The sequence below is a fragment of the Eurosta solidaginis genome, chromosome 3 (assembly GCF_040869045.1).
Source record: "Eurosta solidaginis isolate ZX-2024a chromosome 3, ASM4086904v1, whole genome shotgun sequence".
Taxonomy (NCBI): domain Eukaryota; kingdom Metazoa; phylum Arthropoda; class Insecta; order Diptera; family Tephritidae; genus Eurosta; species Eurosta solidaginis.
In genome coordinates, this window is record NC_090321.1 from 262119178 (window position 1) to 262138657 (window position 19480).

Genomic DNA, 19480 nt, shown 5'->3' on the forward strand with positions numbered 1-19480 from the left:
TTATTCAACAGTTTAGCGATACGATCCTAGCAAAAGGGCAAATAAGAGGATTTGCAAGTAAATTCGTTACAATATTATATATATCACCGACCTCTATGATTTTTTTACACAACAATATATACTATATATGTGAGCAATCGGTGAAATTTGAAGGTTATAGCTGTTAAAATGGGGTAGAAATTGCGAAAAGTTTCTTATCTGAACAATCGGTTGTATGAGATATATACTATATATACAACCGATCTCTATGATTTTTTCAGACAACAATATATGCTATATACGTAAGCACTCGTTGAAATTTGACGCCTCTAGCTCTTAAAATAGGACAGTAATTACGAAAAGTTTCTTATCTAAAAAATCGGTTGTGGGGGATATATACTATATATACGACCGATCTCATAAATTTTTTCAGACAACAATATGTGCAATATACGAAAGTGTATGGTGAAGTTTGAAGCTTCAATCTGTTAAATTGAGGAAGATATGACAAAAATACTCTTTTTCTGAAAAATCGGTTGTATGGAGGATATATGCTATAGTGGTCCGATCCGGCCGGTTCCGACAAATGTCTAATCGGACACCCAAATACACCCGCTCACCAAATTTTATCAAGATATCTCAAAAATTGAGGGACTAGTTTGCATACAAACAGACATACGGACAGACGGACATGGCTAAATCAACTCAGCTCTTCATCCTGATTATTTCGGTATACTTAATGGTGGATCTATTTTCCTTTAAGGACTTACAATTTTGGGTTTCGTAACGAAATTAATATACCATTTCATTTTCATGAAAGGTATAAAAATAAAAACTGTCAAGTTAGCTTATTAAAAAAAAAAATACTTGCAAAAAAGGAAAATTTTTATAATTTTGTTTTAGCAAAACTAGGAGAAAATGCAAAGTGCCATGTTTTTCTATGTCCCTATAAATTATGTGAAGAAACCACAAAAAATCAATACCGTGATGTTGTTTTTAGAAACTTGGTTTAATATCAGATATCGCTGAATATGGTTCAAGAATGCCAAAAGGAAGAATTGAAGAGCTCGAAATTTCAGTTAAAAAAAAAAATTTTGTCGTCTTTCAACTGAATCTTTTTAAACCGGTATAACTCTGAGTCTCTTCGACCTTGACTAATGATATTTAGTATATGGACCACATAGATCAAGTTTTGAAAGATTTATATATGCGAGAAGTGTTTGGCTGCTTTAGGATTTTTTGAGGACCATTGCAAAATCGTTTTAAGGATCACATCGGCACTATTTCCGAATGGTTTTAAGATTTCCTCTACGTGCTTTTGGGACTATTTGAGAACTCTTTCAAAAAGATTTCGGTTTTATTTTTGTACTATTTCGAGATCATTATATGTCTTTGCATTACTGCGGCACTGCTTTTATGAGTGTTTCGGGCTTGGGTGCATCTCATAGTGCCGACTTTCAGAATCCCGACAACACACAATCCCGACAATTTTTAGAAATCATAACAAGATACAACCCAGACACAAAAACAAAATCCCAACATAACAAAATTTCGACGAGCAATATTACGACAACATAGTATCCCGACTAGGCCCAATCCTGGCAACACCAAATCCCGGTAGCATATAATCCAGAAAAATTAATTAAAAAATCTCGTAATTACATATTACGCCTACGCAGAAAAGTGTTAAGTGCAGAAATACTGTGGATCACGTAGATGGTGTTGGACTGGCAAAGAGTTTTTTTGAAGCGTGGCCTACACCCACCTACGCAGAAAGGGGTTCGTGTAAGTGTTCCTGTGCGGAGGTGTCTAAAATAATATAACAATACTGAGGATGTGTATTTTTGATGACATCACGTGGATTTTATTTTTTCGGCACTTTATTTCGGAATTCGGTCGTGTCGGGACTATAAGTAGTCGGAATTTGGTCCTGTCGTGCATATGAAAGTCGAGATTTGGTCGTATCGGGACTGTTTCGGGATTTTGTGTTTGGAAATTTTGTAAGTCGGGATTATGTTATACAACCTTAGGGCCTATATAAAAATACCTTCATTTCAGGTTTGTTTTTGTTTTGGAACAAACGTGCCATTATTTTCAAGATCATTTCGAGACAGTTTCGGAATTTTGGTTATGGTCATAATGGTGCGATTTTAGTTAATTGTATTTGCGACCATTTCGGGAATTTTCGGGGTTATTGCAAATGTTTTCGAGTTACTTTGGAACATTTGTGGGACTGTTTTGTTATTGTTTTTGGAATAATTTCGAGATTATTTTTAGGAATGCTTTCGATATAATTTGAAAAATAATTCGAGAACGTTTTAAAAATAATTTCGGAACTGGTTTTTAATACTTTTGAATTATTTTTTCTGGCCGTTAAGGGAATATTTAAGAATGATTTATGGGTTATTTTCATACAATTTTGGGGTCATTTAGATACTAAATATAATCGCATTAATCCGGTATTGTTATCGTAATTAATTCGCGCTTATATCGGAAACGCTTTTGGGATCATTTCACGATTCTTTTCAGTTCATAATAATATATCAACGTTTTCTAGATCATTTCTATACTATTTCAAGACCGTTTTGAAATTTTGCTCGTGCTTATATTAGGACTATTTGAAGAAAGTTCGGACTGATTATTTTATGGAGCATTTCGGGAATTATCGAAACTATATCGGAATCTCTTCGAGGCTTTTGCAAAATGCTTTCGGCATAATTAGCGAACATTTTTGGTACATTCTGTGATTGTTTTCGGAATAATTATGGTGTTAACTTGGAAATGCTTTCGGGATTGTTATCGGTAGCATTTGGAAAAAAATTAGTTTTCGAAATAATTCAAAATAAATTCGGGACCGTTCCGGGATTGTATTCAGGATTATTTCGGAACTACTTTACTTGCTGCGAAGCTGTTTTCAGACCACTTTGGGAGTTTTTGGTGATTGCTTGAAGAATCATTTCGAAATTATTTCGGGAAAGTTTCGGAATAATTTCGGAACTGCTTACTAAAATTTAGTTAAACGTAGTTTTAAGTTTGACTTTCTTCGGCTCGACGGAGTGCCCGGTAAAAACGACTAAATTATAAATTTGAAAAAAAAAAAAAATAAAATTTTACTTATTTGTGTTAGTCAGCTTTGCTTGTTATTTTTAGTAACTATTTCCATAACTGTTATGAAGAAAGTAGTATGTGTATGTGAATGCGTGTTTGTGTTAGTTTTAAGATTAGATTGTTAAATAATTTTTTTTGTCTAAAAAAATTAGTTTTATATGCTTGTGCCATTTTAGTTATTTTTTTCAGTTACGTTCTTTTATGGACTCACCGAGGGTCGCAAGCGCACACAGTGCTTTCCGAAAGCGGAAAATGGTCCCCACCTCTCTAGGGGTGAATTACTCACATGTGATGTGTCCGTATTCGATGTATCCTGAGTACGATAAATGCCAATTGGTATTTCACATGTTGTTGAACAAAGTTTCTGATATAAACGACCATAGGTACGTATCCACATATCGTCTTTTGTGATACGCATCTGCGAGGTAAAGATTAAACGTATATGAGCTTTTAAACAAAAATCTATTTTCCTGGAATATATGTATATCCCACTATAAACACCTCCTATTTCTCACCCCAATATCACCCCTCCTTTTAGTAGCACCCAATTCTCATTTAGCTAGCCTCTATTCTGCTCACGTTCTCCTCCACACAACGTTCTCTCTGTTGCTCTCACCCTCCTTTCGATCACTATTTTCAATTAAAGTGTATTTGTTGCTAAATTTAATGAGCTTTACGAATGTAATAGATGAAAGGACGATTAGATCCAAGATCAGTTTGTTTTTTCTTTTTTTTGTTCTTGTGTGCCTTAAACTTGCCCTTCTTCACTATCCCAATTATGCCAGTTTCAGATTCAGTTTCCTCTTTAACTATCTCTATATTGTTCTTTACTTTTCTTCCATCCTTCCTTTCTCTTTCTCTATATAATTACTCCTCCCTCTACTTTTCGTCAAATCCCATGTTATTTTCCCTTCCATTTATTGTTATATTTAACCTCCCCTTTCTCTCTCCATTCTCCGGCAACATCCCAATGCAAATGGAACGAACATGAATGAAAACTCAAATATATTCTAAATAATTTGACAGATTGGAGAAAACTATTCCGCAACCTCTTCTCTAAATTTACTCACACTCCTATTTAATTTAATAGGTATAGGATAGAGGTCTTCTGAAATAATATTGTTCGTATAAAATTTCAACAAAGCTCTTCATATTACCGATGTCAGGAATCCACTGCCAGGCGCTTGATCAATACCCAACAACAAACGTACAAATGTGATCACATAGTCTTTCACGAATGCTTGATATAGCAAAGTATCCAACATGGATGCACTGAAGACAGCTCCGGCAGCAAATGGCAGACGAAACATGTAAGAGATATGCGAGCCACGCTCTTTTTCACGCTGAGTTTTGATTGAAATAAAAAAAGAAGATACAAAACGTGATATTAGATTTTGTTGCCTTTCGCACCTTCACATGAATCGTTAGTTTTATGCTCTAACAAAGCTTAAATAAAAATATTTACATTTCATATTCGTACCTTCTCCATTTTGCTTAGATGCAGCGCATATTTGTCGTGCGCACGAAATTGCATAAAACGCATATTGGAACTTTGCGATAGTTCGGTGATGCTTTTGATGCTCGGAAAGAATCTGGTAAATTATTGAAAGTTAGGTTATGTAAAATGTTTGTATAATGAAATGAATCAAATCTTCCACTAATTTCTTCCACTCACTTGAACATTGTTTGCACAGCAACAATCGTATTACAGTCGGATAACGAATCCTCTTCAGCCGAATTTGATAATTCTTTGTTGACCACGACAACACTTTCGGCTAATGTAATGCCGGCACGCAACAAGTCGTCTAAGCAATCTATCGAACCAAGCATCCAATATACCTACGAATTTATGGAAATGTAGAGTTTTATGTATATAAATACACAAAAAAAAAAAAAAAAACGCAGTGCTAACATTTTCGGAGTAATATTATCAAAACTTATTTTGGTGTACTTTCAAATTTAGCACCAAACTAGTGCAATGTGAAAAATTTTTAATTGTACAGTGTTCTGGCGAATGTTGACATCACTATGCTGCTAGTAAATAAAACAAAAAAAAAACACAGCGAGCAGCGACACTTAGTACTAGGCAACGAAGAGATATCTCACACACATGTAGTCATCAGCCGAAGATGTTACTCACACATACACACGCATATGGCTATAAAAAAGCATAAACTACAAATATACATGTACATATATAGCTGGTAACCAAGTATGAGATACAATTGTTCTCGAACTGTTCGCGATATGACTAGACCTTAGGAAAAATGGGTGAAAGAGAAAACCGAAAGTATAAAATCAGCGCAAGCTGAGGAATCGGTAATCAGTTTGATTTAAAAACGCTATTAGTTGTGAAGTGAAGTACAAGTACTGCCAAAATAATCTAAATAAATACCAGTTTACAATACTGAATATTGGAGTTTAGCGATTCGAACGTTAGAAGAAGGTTTCAAATAAGCCCAAAATTCTTTACAGTATTATACTTTTCGGCGTGATATCAAAACTAATTTTGGAGTCAACACTGTTGCTCGTTGTATTGAGTGATGGCAGATGTGAACAGCAAGCCGCTGATGTGGTGGTAGCATGATCCGTCTTTTACAACGAACGTCCTGAGATCAAGTCCCGGCCGAAGAAAAATCCGAAATGTGTTTTGAAGTTATACTTCTTTAAGCGCGTCATGAACAATTTATGAGAGTGAAATTGTTGAAAATGCAGTTCGTGTTTATGTTCGCTGTGAGTTGTACGATCAAACTTGCTTTGAATAGGATGTATGTTTGTAATCGAAAAAAGTTACCAAAAAAACAGAAATAGCGCCTCTATTTCTGGTATGTTTGTTAGTATGTATGTACATTTATACTCATGTTTGGGCACTAAGAAGATTTAAAATATATTATACATATATTTCTTCTGTACGACAGCAAACGACAGGACCAATTTTAATAAAAATTTGTTTGAGTGTTCAAGGGGGTTATGGATGCTTTAGATTCACAATGTGGTCCGGGAAGGGACCAAGGCCGATCTATTCCAAATAGTCTTATTTATGGCGCGATTCACTTGAAACTCGGTACAGGGTTACTTCTTGGATATATATAGTATTTGAGAAACTTTTAATCTCGGAAGTAGATCGGGACCGACATATCCTAGAACAAACAATTTATAGTGCGATTTGCTTGAAATTTGAGTTTGATCTATTATAATATATCGTATTTTTTGCGAACTCGGCGAACGTTCCTATGAAGTTTCTTTCTGGAAAGTGGACCAGGGACCGACCGACCTATTCTATTAAATTCTATTCAATGTTCGTTTTGCCTCAAATTTGGTATATATGTAGGTAGCTATTTTTATAAGCCACTGATAACTGATGCTCCCATTCCGTCATTACCGGAAAATGCAATGGCAATGAACATAATTTAAAAATAATAAAATTCGATTAATTCACGAATTTATGTTACATTTAATTCATATAATTAATTTTTTTAAATTTAAACTGAACTTAATAAATTCCAGTCCTTATATTATTTTATTGTAATTAATTATGAAACTCACATTATTTTTTGTTCTTATATAGAACAACAGCACTGACTGCGGTTTTTACGCCGAAATGTTTGTGTGCGTGCCTTAAAGAAAAATCAAGGGCTCAACGGTTTTTGAAGAAAAAAGAAGCTCACCTCATGGCCTGAAATTTGATTCGTTATAAAAATAATTTTGCTCGGTATCTATGAAAGTTGTTTCTCTGACCGGCCCATTTTAAAAGAGATTATGATATTGGTATGATTTGCATCCCCTCCGCGATTCCTGTAGCCAATTGCAAACCGAATGTAAGTCCGAGTCATCAGCTACCTCTTCAAGCCAACGTAATGAGGAACCCATCTTTATTCAGATGTTACCGTTGGTATACAAAAGCTTCTGACAAAAAGATCGAAAGCGTACAACATAGCTTTGGTGGGAATTAGCCGGGCCTATCGAACAACACCAACATTCTTGGGGAGGGGGGGGGGGGGCGACAGCAGCCCAGATATTATTATACTTCGATTATATTTCGGCTTCAACCTAGAAAGACAGATTACTGTGCATCGGTGTCTGCTCCGGCTGTCAACTTAAGTAATTAAACACCCTCGAGAGAGGAGTGGGATGCGAAATTCTCTTAGGATAGTGGTTTGGTGAAACTGTTTACGGTGGACCAAGCCATATAGCAGTTTGAAAGTAGAAAAGAGGGAGGGGCTGCGTGCTTCAAGCGAACACTTGCAGTATGCTGCTGGAGAGTTGGAATAAAACCAACATTTGCCAGGTATCGAGGTCCTTTTAGATGGGATTCCTAGCGGTGCGGTTTAGTATTCCGGACAACCCCAACTATATTGGTTCCATGGAGGATGGGGAGGTGAAGTTATCGGCTCACTTCACGCTTAACTGATGGATGAGAATGAAATGCAATTATGTTTCGAACGTCAATTTAGACAATAAAATGCCATCATAGAATGTCCGCACACAACTGAAATTGTCCTGTGTTTCAGCAAATATTTAATGCTACTAATAGTAGGGAACAAAGGAAGACGGTCTGCTCACTAAGATGATCATATTTCTGGCAACATTATTGCTCAGTGGCTTATCAATGCGGCTTCAGTTGCACTTCGATGTGTTCTCTATTCTTTAGACGTATATGATAATACTGGCGGGATATGGATAGTTATTACATCGTCTCTTTATTTTTGATACCAGGATATCCAAATATATGTACATAAGAACAAAGAAGGGGAACTCAAACTTCACAGGGAGTAACGCGTTACTCGGTTCAAATTCAATCAAGATCAAGGGTCTCATTGCGTATGCGAAAGGGAACTTTTAGTTTGTTCATACTCATGATCTAGATCGTGAAAAGGCTTAGCTCCTGTACGTAATGCAGGAGCATGCAATGTGTACCAATATGAGACCAGAAATCTTCTTAACTCTAGAACGCATAACCGGGTGCCCGTGTGTCCAGTTGCGACTTTAAACTACTTTAGTGAGGAGTGAGGGAACCACTATCACTAGACTGTTGAACCTTCTAATCTAGGAAACTACAGTATTTCTGTATCGTCAAGTCGATGCTGGCAGGTTTCAGTTGAGGGGTTCCCCAGATATAAGTTCCCAAAGTCGACACCTAAGCGAACGTATAACCGAGTACCCGTGTACCCTTCAAATATTTAACAATTTATTTGTTTTAAAAAGAAATGTTTATTGCAGATTGCGAAAATATCTTAGAAAACATGAATCGGGGCACAGACGGGCAATATTTATTCACACACTTCAGAACAATTTCAAACACATTTGAAACTTAAGAAACGTTGATATTTTAAAGTTATTTCTAATGTTTAGCCTGATACTCACCAGCGGGAAGTAGGAGAGTGCATCGAGAAAGGCCACATCCGGTCGACGTTCCAACAACAATATAATCGGATTCAACGATGTTTTTGAGCGAAAATGTGCACGTAACGGTATGATAAAGTTATAAATGCCATTTGATGCGTAGTCGGCTGCCAGGATAATTGTCTTATTTTGCCATTGATACTCTTTGGCATTGCGATAGCTGCAATGTTCACAAACCTACAGACACACACACACACACATTCATGTGAGAGAAAGAAGAAAAAAGAAAAATGATTGTGAATCATATACATATGCAACTTGAGTAACTTTTCCTGTTCATTAAGTTTTATTATGATTTTGTTCACCTGCGCTAGCTGAAGACAGCATAACGGTTTTTTCTCTTTCAATAGATAACACAGCGTTGGACTGACACCGATGAAAGGTGAAACGGGCGGGAAACCTTTAACAATGCTGTAAGATATAAATGAAAATGGAGACACGTATTGGCTTTGCGTAATCTTGAGTATGGAAAATGCTGGTTAACGATTTGATAACGAACTCTATCAGCACAAAAAATGTAAGCGACATCAAACAAATCTTACTGGTACTCGACATTATCTGTAAGTTATTTTTGTATATGTAACCTGGAATCATGAAACGGCCCTATTGTGCGAAAATACCGGTGTTCACTTTTTGAGTGATTCTAATAGGAAATTTAACGCTCTTTCCAAAGGAACAAACCGCAGTTTTCTATCTTTCTTAGTTTTTAAAGCGAAATCGGACCACAAATACGATTTTTTGAAATATTTTGACCCATGCGCCACCTATCGGAGATTTTTTTCTTATTATTGCATTGTCATCGGGGTTTGAACTATATTCCAAGTTTCAAGCTTGTAGCTTATCGGGAAGTTACTTAAATTTTAAGTACAAAATTCGTTCACAACGGCCGGCCGCTACACAGAGTCAAGCTACACAAAAACTTTAAACGTGTTTTTCTCGAAAACTTGTTTCCGCACAATAGGGTCGTTTCATGATTCCAGGTCACATATGGTGATATACTTGCAGATCTATTGTACATATTATACATTTATCATATTAAGTTATGTATTTATAATAGCCATATAAGTGACAGCAACAATGCTACTGATTATGTAATGACTTACGATCGATAACTATCAATATTTAAATAACAGACCATCATGGCGCTTACATCTTTTTCGCGATAAAACTCAACAAAACAGTCTAATAAAAACACACATTAAGTAAAAGCACATGGTCCATTCAACAGCGTTAAATTTACTCTAGCATTAACTTTAACATTATAATAAAATATTATTAAAGTGCATTTTAAAGGTAATGAAAAGGAAAGGAGTGGTTTGATGATGATGAAAAAAGTGTAAAAAATGGTAAGCATTTAAATTCATACTATATTGGCACATTGCAATACGTCCTTAGAACAACAATACAATTTTGTCCAAAACAACTTAACATCTACACTGAAGAATTTTTGATAGTTATTAAAAATTAAAAAAATATAATCGCTAGAATCTATAAATTTGTGAACTTGCACTTTTCCAGCACTTAAGGTTACAAGGATAAGTTAAAACAAGTAAGGACGGGACTGTGTTCGGCTGCGCCGAAGACTTCATACCTGTCATGAATGGGGTTGAACAATAATCTTATTCCATTGGCTATATCCAAATAATCGGATGTATAAGATATGAAATATATAGTGAGGAAATGTACATACCTAAGCGATTTTTAAGATAAATATAAAATAAATAAAATTAAAAAAAAATTTTTTTTAAAAATAGGCTTTTATTATTGGTTAATAAAATTAACTAACAAGAAAAAATAAATTGACTGTAACGAAATAGAACGCTTTATAAGTTCATTGTAACCTTTAACGATAATTGAGGGGATGTGTGGAATAACGGTATAACTCAAAAATCAACCTTTTTAGAAAAGTGAAAAAAACTTAACAATACAGGTAAAAATAAATTTATAATAATCCTACTTGGTAAGATTTTAGATAGTATGATTCTTTGATAAAAAAAAGTAATAAATTTTATATATACATAATTTTATAAGAAAATGGATGATTTCTTTTTTTTTGAGTTATACTGTTATTCCATAGATCGAATATCAAATATTTTGTTGAGATACTTTATTAAACAAAATAGTAGATACATTAATAACCATTGTTAAATACATTATATTCTATTATTTAAAAATGCTTATGACTTTTTGTTATTTTTAGCCATCTTTTTTTTACAAATTTTATCATTTTTAAACCTTTTTCTATTTTTAAAAATGGAGTTCTCTGTGTGTTTAATCCTTTTTGAAACCACTTCAATTCTTTTATTTTTCAGTTCTTTCTGGTCTACGACATTGAATATATTTTCATACCATTTCGCTGCTTCACTACTGCAAAATTTTATTAGAGAGTTATACCGTTTTTCCATAAATGAAGCTAATATCTTTGTTTAAATACCACTATTATTTTCTAAGATTAATATGGCATGTGTATGTAATCGTGCTATTTTTATTTAGTTGATTTATAGAAAAACGGTGTAACTCGACTCTTACCATTATTCCACACACCCCCTCAATTAGGCTTCTTCGTCTGCGACAAAAAAATTCCATATTGTACATAATTATATGTGACCCGGTCTATGAAAAGGTGGCTTATGACTCAAAAAAGTAATTGCGAGAAACATCTGTTAAAGATAACAACGCATTTCTTCAGTTTCTTAGTGGTAGTAATTTTTTTTGAGTCATAAGCCACCTTTTCATAGACCGGTTCACATATATTTTTAACATTAAAACTTTGCCCGAAATTATTAAATCTTACAGTTTATATCACAGTTCTAATTGTTCTAATAAAAGCGTGTTAAATTTTGATGGTATAATTAAGAACATTTAGGACCTCCTTTTCTTGCTAGGCTTTTATTATCGCCAAAAATCTGTAAAACAAAATCAAGTGCGCAGAAAAGTGTGCACCATTTAGCGATAACAACCTAACTTCTACTTTCGTGTATATACAAACAAACGAAGTTACCTGCGTTTTTGAGGCTTTAGGCTTTTATGCCAAGGTGAGCACAAATCTTTACCGATAACTCCGTTATCGATTAATTTATCGAATTCTCGCAAAGCAATATTGCATTGTCATTGGAGTTATACATGCGTGCAAAATTTCAGCTTAATCGGACATCGGGAAGTGTATCAAATTTAACTTGCAAAATTTGATTACAGACAACAGCCAAGTGAAACTAAATAAAATATCTAAAAATAGATAGGTTTTGGTGTGAGGATGCAAAGTTTCACGTCTTTTTGTGGTCTGCATGAAATAGCTACGACAATGAGTCACTTATCTTAAAAATATATAATGTAAATCTAAGTACTTGAAGGTTCTAGCCGTTAAAAAGGGGGGAAAAGTGACAGTTTATATTGGGTACATATATAATATATATACCAGCGATCTCTGTGATTTTTTTAGGCAACAATATATGCTATATACGTAAGCACTTGCTGAAATTTGAAGCTTATAGCTGTTAAAACGGGGTAGAAATTGCGCAAAGTTTCTTATCTGAACAATCGGTTGTAGGGGACATATTCTATATATACGACCTATCTCTTCGAAATTTTCAGACAACAATATCTGCTATATAAGAAAGCATATGGCAAAATTTGATAGTTATAGTTAAGATGGGAAAGAAATTAAGAAAGGTTTCTTATCTGAACAATCGGTTATACGGGGCACATACCATATATACGAACGATCTCTATGATTTTTTCAGACAACAATATCTGCTATATACGCACGCATTTGGTGAATTTTGAAGCTTCTAGCTGTTAAAATGCGGCAGAAATTACGAAAAGTTTCTTATCTGAACAATCGGTTTAATGAGATATATACTATATATACCTCTATACAGTTTTTTCAGACAACAATGAATGCTCTATACGTAAGCTTTCGGTGAAATTTGAAGCCTCTAGCTGTTAAAATGGGGCAGCAATTACGAAAAGCTTCTTTTCTGAACAATCGGTTGTGGGGGATATATGATATATATTTAGCGGCGCGGCCGGTGAATATAAAACCATAACGCGTAAGCTAAAATACGAACTGGTCTTTATTGGTACAGTAAAGAAAACTAAAAACTAAAATTACATTTTATTAAATATTAAGCCTAAAGCCAAACAATAATATAGAGCGTTAGAATCGTATGATTTTTAATAACAGGACTTAAAAATCAAACCAGTCTTAACTGTATTATGAGAGTGTATGTTCAATTATTATGTTTTTCTGAGAGAAACTGAAAAGAAAGAAAGAAACATTTACTGGCATACTGCGATGGTACCATTTGTGTTGTTAGTGTAGAAATGAGACAAACTGAATTAAGAACGGAAAAAAATACAAGCAGGATAGCCTAGTGGTTAAGGCAACTGTAAGTTTCACCTTGTGATTCGCGGTTCGAATGGCGGTGAAACCTTTGATAACATTACGAAATTGCCTGATGATGATTACGTGGCGGTTTTCGAAATGGTACCACCGCAATATGCCAGTAAATGTTACTTTTCAGTTTCTCTCAGAAAAACATAATAATTACATTCAATTATTATAAGCTGGTGTTAAGCTCGTGAATTTTAAAAATCATAAAATAATTATATTTCGTGGAGCAGAAAAAATTGACGCGAGTTGCAACACATATTTGCCAATTTTTGCAACATTTAATATTTTTAGCGAAGTTCGAGTTTCCTGGCGAAGATTTAACTTAGCAAGGGGCGGACACTCTTACTTCACTTCAACAAACACGAGCGAAACCAACGATGGTAATTGATCTGATATCATATTGCGTAAGCAGACGAAATGCAATTCATGTGACCTGCAGCGTAAGCGATATGATATCAGTTATGCAGATAAAATGCAAACCGTTTGATTTGCAAGGCAAGCGATAAAATATTATTTTCGGAAGTACAGTGTCAGCAACTAAGAAATCAGTTTTTGGACATTGAAGTAGATTACACTAACGCTTACATTCTGGATTCTCCCATACCGTATGCAATGTTCTTTACACATCAAAAATGTGAAAGGTGAAAGAAATATGATTAATTGAGAAAACAATTACTCAGTAAATTTGTTTTAAGATTTCTGAAAAAATCTGATTTGTCGCGGAAACTTGGTTTTTGATTATTAAAAAAATAGAGATTATCATAATCGAGTACTTTGAAAACAAAAATTTGAACAATTTATTAATCGCATTATTTTTTATGAATTTTGTTTAAGAAATATCTTTATAAAATGATCTAATATAATTTTTAATTAGAGTCGTAATAGTTCATAGCCTAATTAATATAGTTCATAATCTTAACTAAATTCGATGCCCACACAACACTAATAAGTCGTAGTTCACTCTACAATTCGATTGCATATTTCTCAAATTTTTATGGGAAGTTTATTGAAATATCTCAAACACACAAAGAGACAAAAAATTACAAAGTAACAGAGAACAAGTAAGGAAGGTTCAGTTCGGGTGTAACCGAATATTACATACTCAGCTGAGAGCTTTGGAGACAAAATAAGGGAAAATCACCATTAAGCAAAATGAACCTAGGGTAACCCTGGAATGTGTTTTTATGACATGTGTATCAAATGGATGGTATTAAAGAGTTTTTTAAAAGGGAGTGGGCCATAGTTCTATAGGTGGACGCCATTTCGGGATATCGCCATGAAGGTGGACCAGAGGTCACTCTAGAATGTGCTTGTACGATATGGGTATCAAATTAAAGGTATTAATGAGGGTTTTAAAAGGGAGTGGCCGTTAGTTGTATATGTGAAAGCATTTTCGAGATATCGATGAAAATGTGAACCAGGGTGACCCTGAACATCATCTGTCGGGTACCGCTAATTTATTTATATATGTAATACCAGGAACAGTATTCCTGCCAAGATTCCAAGGGCGTTTTATTTCGCCCTGCAGAACTTTTCCATTTTCTTCTACTTAATATGGTAGGCTTCACACCCATTTTACAAAGTTTTTTCTAAAGTTATATTTTGCGTCAATAAACCAATCCAATTACCATGTCTCATCCCTTTTTTCATATTTGGTATATAATTATGGCATTTTTTTTATTTTTCGTAATTTTCGATATCGAAAAAGTGGGCGTGGTCATAGTCGGATTTCGGCCATTGTTTATACCAAGATAACGTGAGTTCAGATAAGTACGTGAACTCAGTTTAGTGAAGATATATCGATTTTTGCTCAAGTTATCGTGTTAACGGCCGAGCGGAAGGACAGAAGGTCGACTGTGTATAAAAACTGGGCGTGGCTTCAACCGATTTCGCCCATTTTCACAGAAAACAGTTATCGTCATAGAATCTATGTCCCTACCAAATTTCACAAGGATTGGTAAATTTTTGTTCGATTTATGGCATTAAAAGTATTCTAGACGAATAAAATGAAAAAGGGCGGAGCCACGCCCATTTTGAAATTTTCTTTTAGTTTTGTATTTTGTTGCACCATATCATTACTGGAGTGGAATATTGACATAATTTACTTATATACTGTAAAGATATTCAATTTTGTGTTAAAATTAGACTTAAAAAAGAATTTTTTTTTAAAGTGGGCGTGTTAGCACACACATATTAACGTTCCTGCCAAATTTCGTCATGATATCTTCAACGACTGCCAAATTACAGCTTGCAAAACTTTGAAATTACCTTCTTTTAAAAATGGGCGGTGCCACGCCTAATGTCCAACATTTTTCTAATTTTGTGTCATAAGGTCAACCCACCTACCAAGTTTCATCGCTTTAGCCGTCTTTGTTAATGAATTATCGCACTTTTTCGGTTTTTCGAAATTTTCGATATCGAAAAAGTGGGCGTGGTTATGGTCCGATTTCATTCATTTTAAATAGCGATCTGAGATGTGCGCCCAGGAACCCACACACCAAATTTCATCAAGATACCTCAAATTTTACTCAAGTTATCGTGTTTACGGACGGACATGACTAAATGAATTTATTTTTCGCCCAGATCATTTTGATATATAGAAATCTATATCTATCTCGATTAGTTTATGCTGTTACGGATTACCGTTATGCGAACAAAGTTAATATACTCTGTGAGCTCTGCTCAGCTGAGTATAATAATGCAAAAGTTGCCATTTGGACATCATAAGTATAACAGTAAGTAAACTTTGAGCTGATTCCATACATTATGGCGTGTCGTATATGTGGTGTAAAAAGCTTGGGTAAGAATAAATAATACATATGTACATGAGGATTAACTAGAGGCTAAAAATATATATATAAATATATTTATTAGTAGATCAACTCACAAACATTGTTAAACACTGGGTAATATCAATCAACGAGCATTAAAGCTTATGAAAATTAACAACAAGTATTTAAGTGCACCTGGTTGTGTGTGCGTGCCTGGGTAAACATGTGGGTGTTAGTACGTAGTTATGTAGATATGTATGTTCGTGGTCGTTTTATTTTGTATTATCAGCATTTGAACAGCCTCGCACAGCGCATAGTTCAAAAATGAGAAGCGCATCAACTCTTACATAAGTTTGTCAATATAAAAGTTAAATACAAGAATTTATAACCGGAAACGGACCAATCCAAATAAACGCAAATTGCAGCAGGACACACAGCAAACAAATGATGACGTTGTACCGTTAAGTACTTATGTGAGTATGTAGTATGCAGATGAAGAATGTTGTTGTGGTATAGCCACAAATATGTCGCCGCATGATATGCCATACTTACCGTAGATAATCGATTGCCCAAATCGGACGTTCCGGCTGTTTGCCACTCGATGTGGAGCTACTTAGAGTGGCAGCGGTGCGTGGGGTGCCTGTTGCTGTTATAGTTGTCGTCGAGAATCCGTTAGCTGTCACTGTTGTAGCCGGTATCCAAGTGTTGTTGCCACAGCATAACGAACAATAATTTTCAACGGAAGCTGCAGCTGTGTCGGCAGCGGCGTAAGCAACTGCGTCAGCAGCATTACTATCGCTGATGATTTGAGCTTGCAGACGATTACGTCTTGCCAAATTGAATGGTAGAACACGGCGACAATCACTATCGCAGCTAAAACTTTTGGAAAGCATACGATAACGTGACTCGCCATGTTGTAACGGATATTGACCCGTCGTACAACAACATTGATTATTTGAATCCTCGGAAGAGCTCATGATCAACGAGTAGGTTCGAGATTGTGGAAAATGACCAGTGAGAGCACTTAAGTGCGAGAAGTAAAAAGTAATGAATGACATTTCAAAGGTACTAATAATAATGGAAGTTATGGAGATAAAAGCTTAAAAAGAGCCTAAATTATCCAAAAAGAGTGTAGCGGTTAGGTTGGGGTGGAAAGCTGCTTACTCAGGATGAAAGAACTTGACCCTAGAAAGTATAGTTAGTAAATATATCGCTATTTGACCGCTGCGTTGTTGCGGTGGCGTACTCCGCGTTCCACACCGATGGTCCTGTGTTCCAATCCCGGACAAAGCAATACTAAAAATTTTGAAACACGTTTTTCCAATTATCGCATTTGAAATTAAGTAGATAATAGGTCTAAAATCCCAAAAATGTTTTAAAAAAATTACAAAGAGTTTAAACCAATAGCTCGCAATTCTAATCCGGAGCACGCCGACTTCAAGTCTGCCGAACGATTGCACAATTTTTTTTTTATATACAGGTGAAGACTTCTCTGATTTAAAATTGAGATCTTCATTTTAAACCAAATGTAGTTTGGTCATATATTTGGCTCAAGTAACATCAAAATTTTAGAAACAAGTTTTTTCAATTAGAAGAAAATTTTTCTAAGCGAATAGTTGAAAAAAATGAGTGTGGTAAGGAACGAAAGCAAGAGAAATTTTTAAGACATCAATAACTACCGCTGTACCCAGAAGTCCAGGTAGTTCGCTTACTGTGACGGCATATGTAACGACAATCACAATCCCAGTAATAGCTCTCAGAATATTAAACAGCGGTATAAAACACCCTCTAAGTAACGGTAGATGTCGCATATACTGCTACTTGTCGAGCTATGAAACCCGCTCGCTAATCATAACATATGTATAATAGATCACTTCTCTCACTGCTCAGTCACAGTTACGGATAAAAATCACTGTGGCTGAGAAGTCACAGGCAATCGCATTGTTCCTTAAAAATCGTGTGATTTGCCATCCCTAGACATCAGCTTGTATTCAACATCATCACAATTTGCGCTTAACCGCTTAAGCGATTTTGGTTGTTGCGTAAAAAACAAACCGATAACTGACGCCAATTGGGGAACAACAGGGATGATCAAGTGTTCATCATCTACATTTGTCTTTCCCAACTAAATGGATGTGTTCCCTTCCTCTGCTTCCAAACACGGGTGTTAAAAGAAATAATATCTTAGCCGTCCTTCGTACATTCGCGTAACATGGCTTAGACAGCGAAGGCCTTGAACTTTTATGCGCTGCACTATTTTCATATCCGCGTAAAGTTCTTACAGCTCTTTCCATACTCGAAGTCGGTAATTTTTCTCTCGAGCACTTCGGCGAATTTTTCTCTCGAACACTCCAATGACCAGCTCATATTCAGTCAACACCGTGGGAGGATCCGAGCCATACATCAACAGGTAAGATGGGCGTCGCGTAAAGAGTAATTTTTGTTCATCAAGAGAAGACTCTACTTTTCAATTGCCTACTCAGTCCAAAGAAGCATTTGGTGCAAGAATTATTCTCTATTTGATTTCTAACCAGACTTATTTTTGATATTAATGCGCCGATTCTTTCATCGATGATAGCAAGTAGTTCGTCGTTTCCTTATTTACCGCAAAACCAAAGTTTTTACCTCTCTCCAGTTCAAAGGAGGCAAAAATTGCAGCGCATTTGTTCGGGTCTATGATATCAATATCATCAGCAAACGTCAGCAATTAAACTCTCTTAGAATAGATTTTACCACAGCGGATTATATCTGCTGTAGTTTAATCTTCTCCAACATCAAATTAAAAAAGAAGTATGGAGCCGTGTTTGAGTTCGAATGGCTTTAAGAGATTCTCCCTCATCTTAGTGAAGCTGTCCATGTTGCTTTGTAGGAACTCAGCTTCAGACATAGTTCACAAAAAGACGGTTATGTCTATTCTCTTACCATTAGTCGTCTCCAGGATTTGGCGCATCGTGAAAACCTGGTCTAGGGTAAGTTCACCAGAACCATTTAAACGATTATGGTCGTCCAGCAAGGAGCGCTAGTCGCCTTTTCTTTCAATCTACTGGCGCCAACGGATTACACCAAGGGAACTTAAATCGTTTTCCACCTGGTCTTTCCAGCGGAGTGAAGGCCGCCATCTTTTTCTGCTACAATAGGCGTGTTCTCATAAAAATACTTTCTTAGCCTGATCATCATCTTTCATTCGCATAACATGGCCTAGTCAGCGTAGCCTCGGCATTTTAATTCACTGGACTATGTTGCTCGTACAGCTCATCATTAAAACTTCTTTGGTACTCGTCGTTGCCAACGCGTAGAGGTCCGTAAATCGTTCGCAAATTGCGTTTTTATCGCGTGAGAGTTCTTTCATTCTGAGTTAAGATCATTCCAGTCCCACTATTGTTGAAGATGTAACGTCATACTATTGTTCCTGAAAAATGTGCTACTAAATTTTGATGGTCTTAATATATATATTTAATAATTTTTTTTAGTGATTTTATAGCTTATTTTAACAAGCCTTGCGTGTGTTATGTTCATTTATAACATCATTATTAATCTTTTTCATTTACACAATACTTATTTGAATTTAGAAAAAAAAAAATGTATGGCATAGCGATACATTAACTCTGACAAATAGTACTTATAATCAGGGTATTGATAGAATATAAAATACGCTGTGTAAAATATATACAAATTCAATATACGTACATATATCTATATACATATATACATATATATGTGTGAACTAAACAGTTGGTTTATTTCTAAGTTGTGGGTGTTGTTTATGCATAGCAAATTTTCAAACCGAAAATAAATAATAATACCAAATAAAAAACGAATCACCAGG

The 19480-nt window shown here is 35.2% G+C and overlaps 1 protein-coding gene across 1 annotated transcript in view; it reads right to left on the minus strand.

Annotated features, from left to right (window-relative positions):
- The window catches only part of SLO2 (slowpoke 2), a 743624-nt gene that overhangs the window by 34829 nt on the left and 689315 nt on the right, over window positions 1-19480 (minus strand). Inside the window, exons 20-26 of the mRNA XM_067776215.1 lie at window positions 16207-16677; window positions 8796-8901; window positions 8452-8667; window positions 4763-4926; window positions 4568-4679; window positions 4245-4430; window positions 3299-3505 (exon numbers count right to left, since the gene is read on the minus strand). Coding sequence (XP_067632316.1) covers window positions 3299-3505; window positions 4245-4430; window positions 4568-4679; window positions 4763-4926; window positions 8452-8667; window positions 8796-8901; window positions 16207-16677 — 1462 coding nt within the window. The remainder of the gene's footprint in view (window positions 1-3298; window positions 3506-4244; window positions 4431-4567; window positions 4680-4762; window positions 4927-8451; window positions 8668-8795; window positions 8902-16206; window positions 16678-19480) is intronic.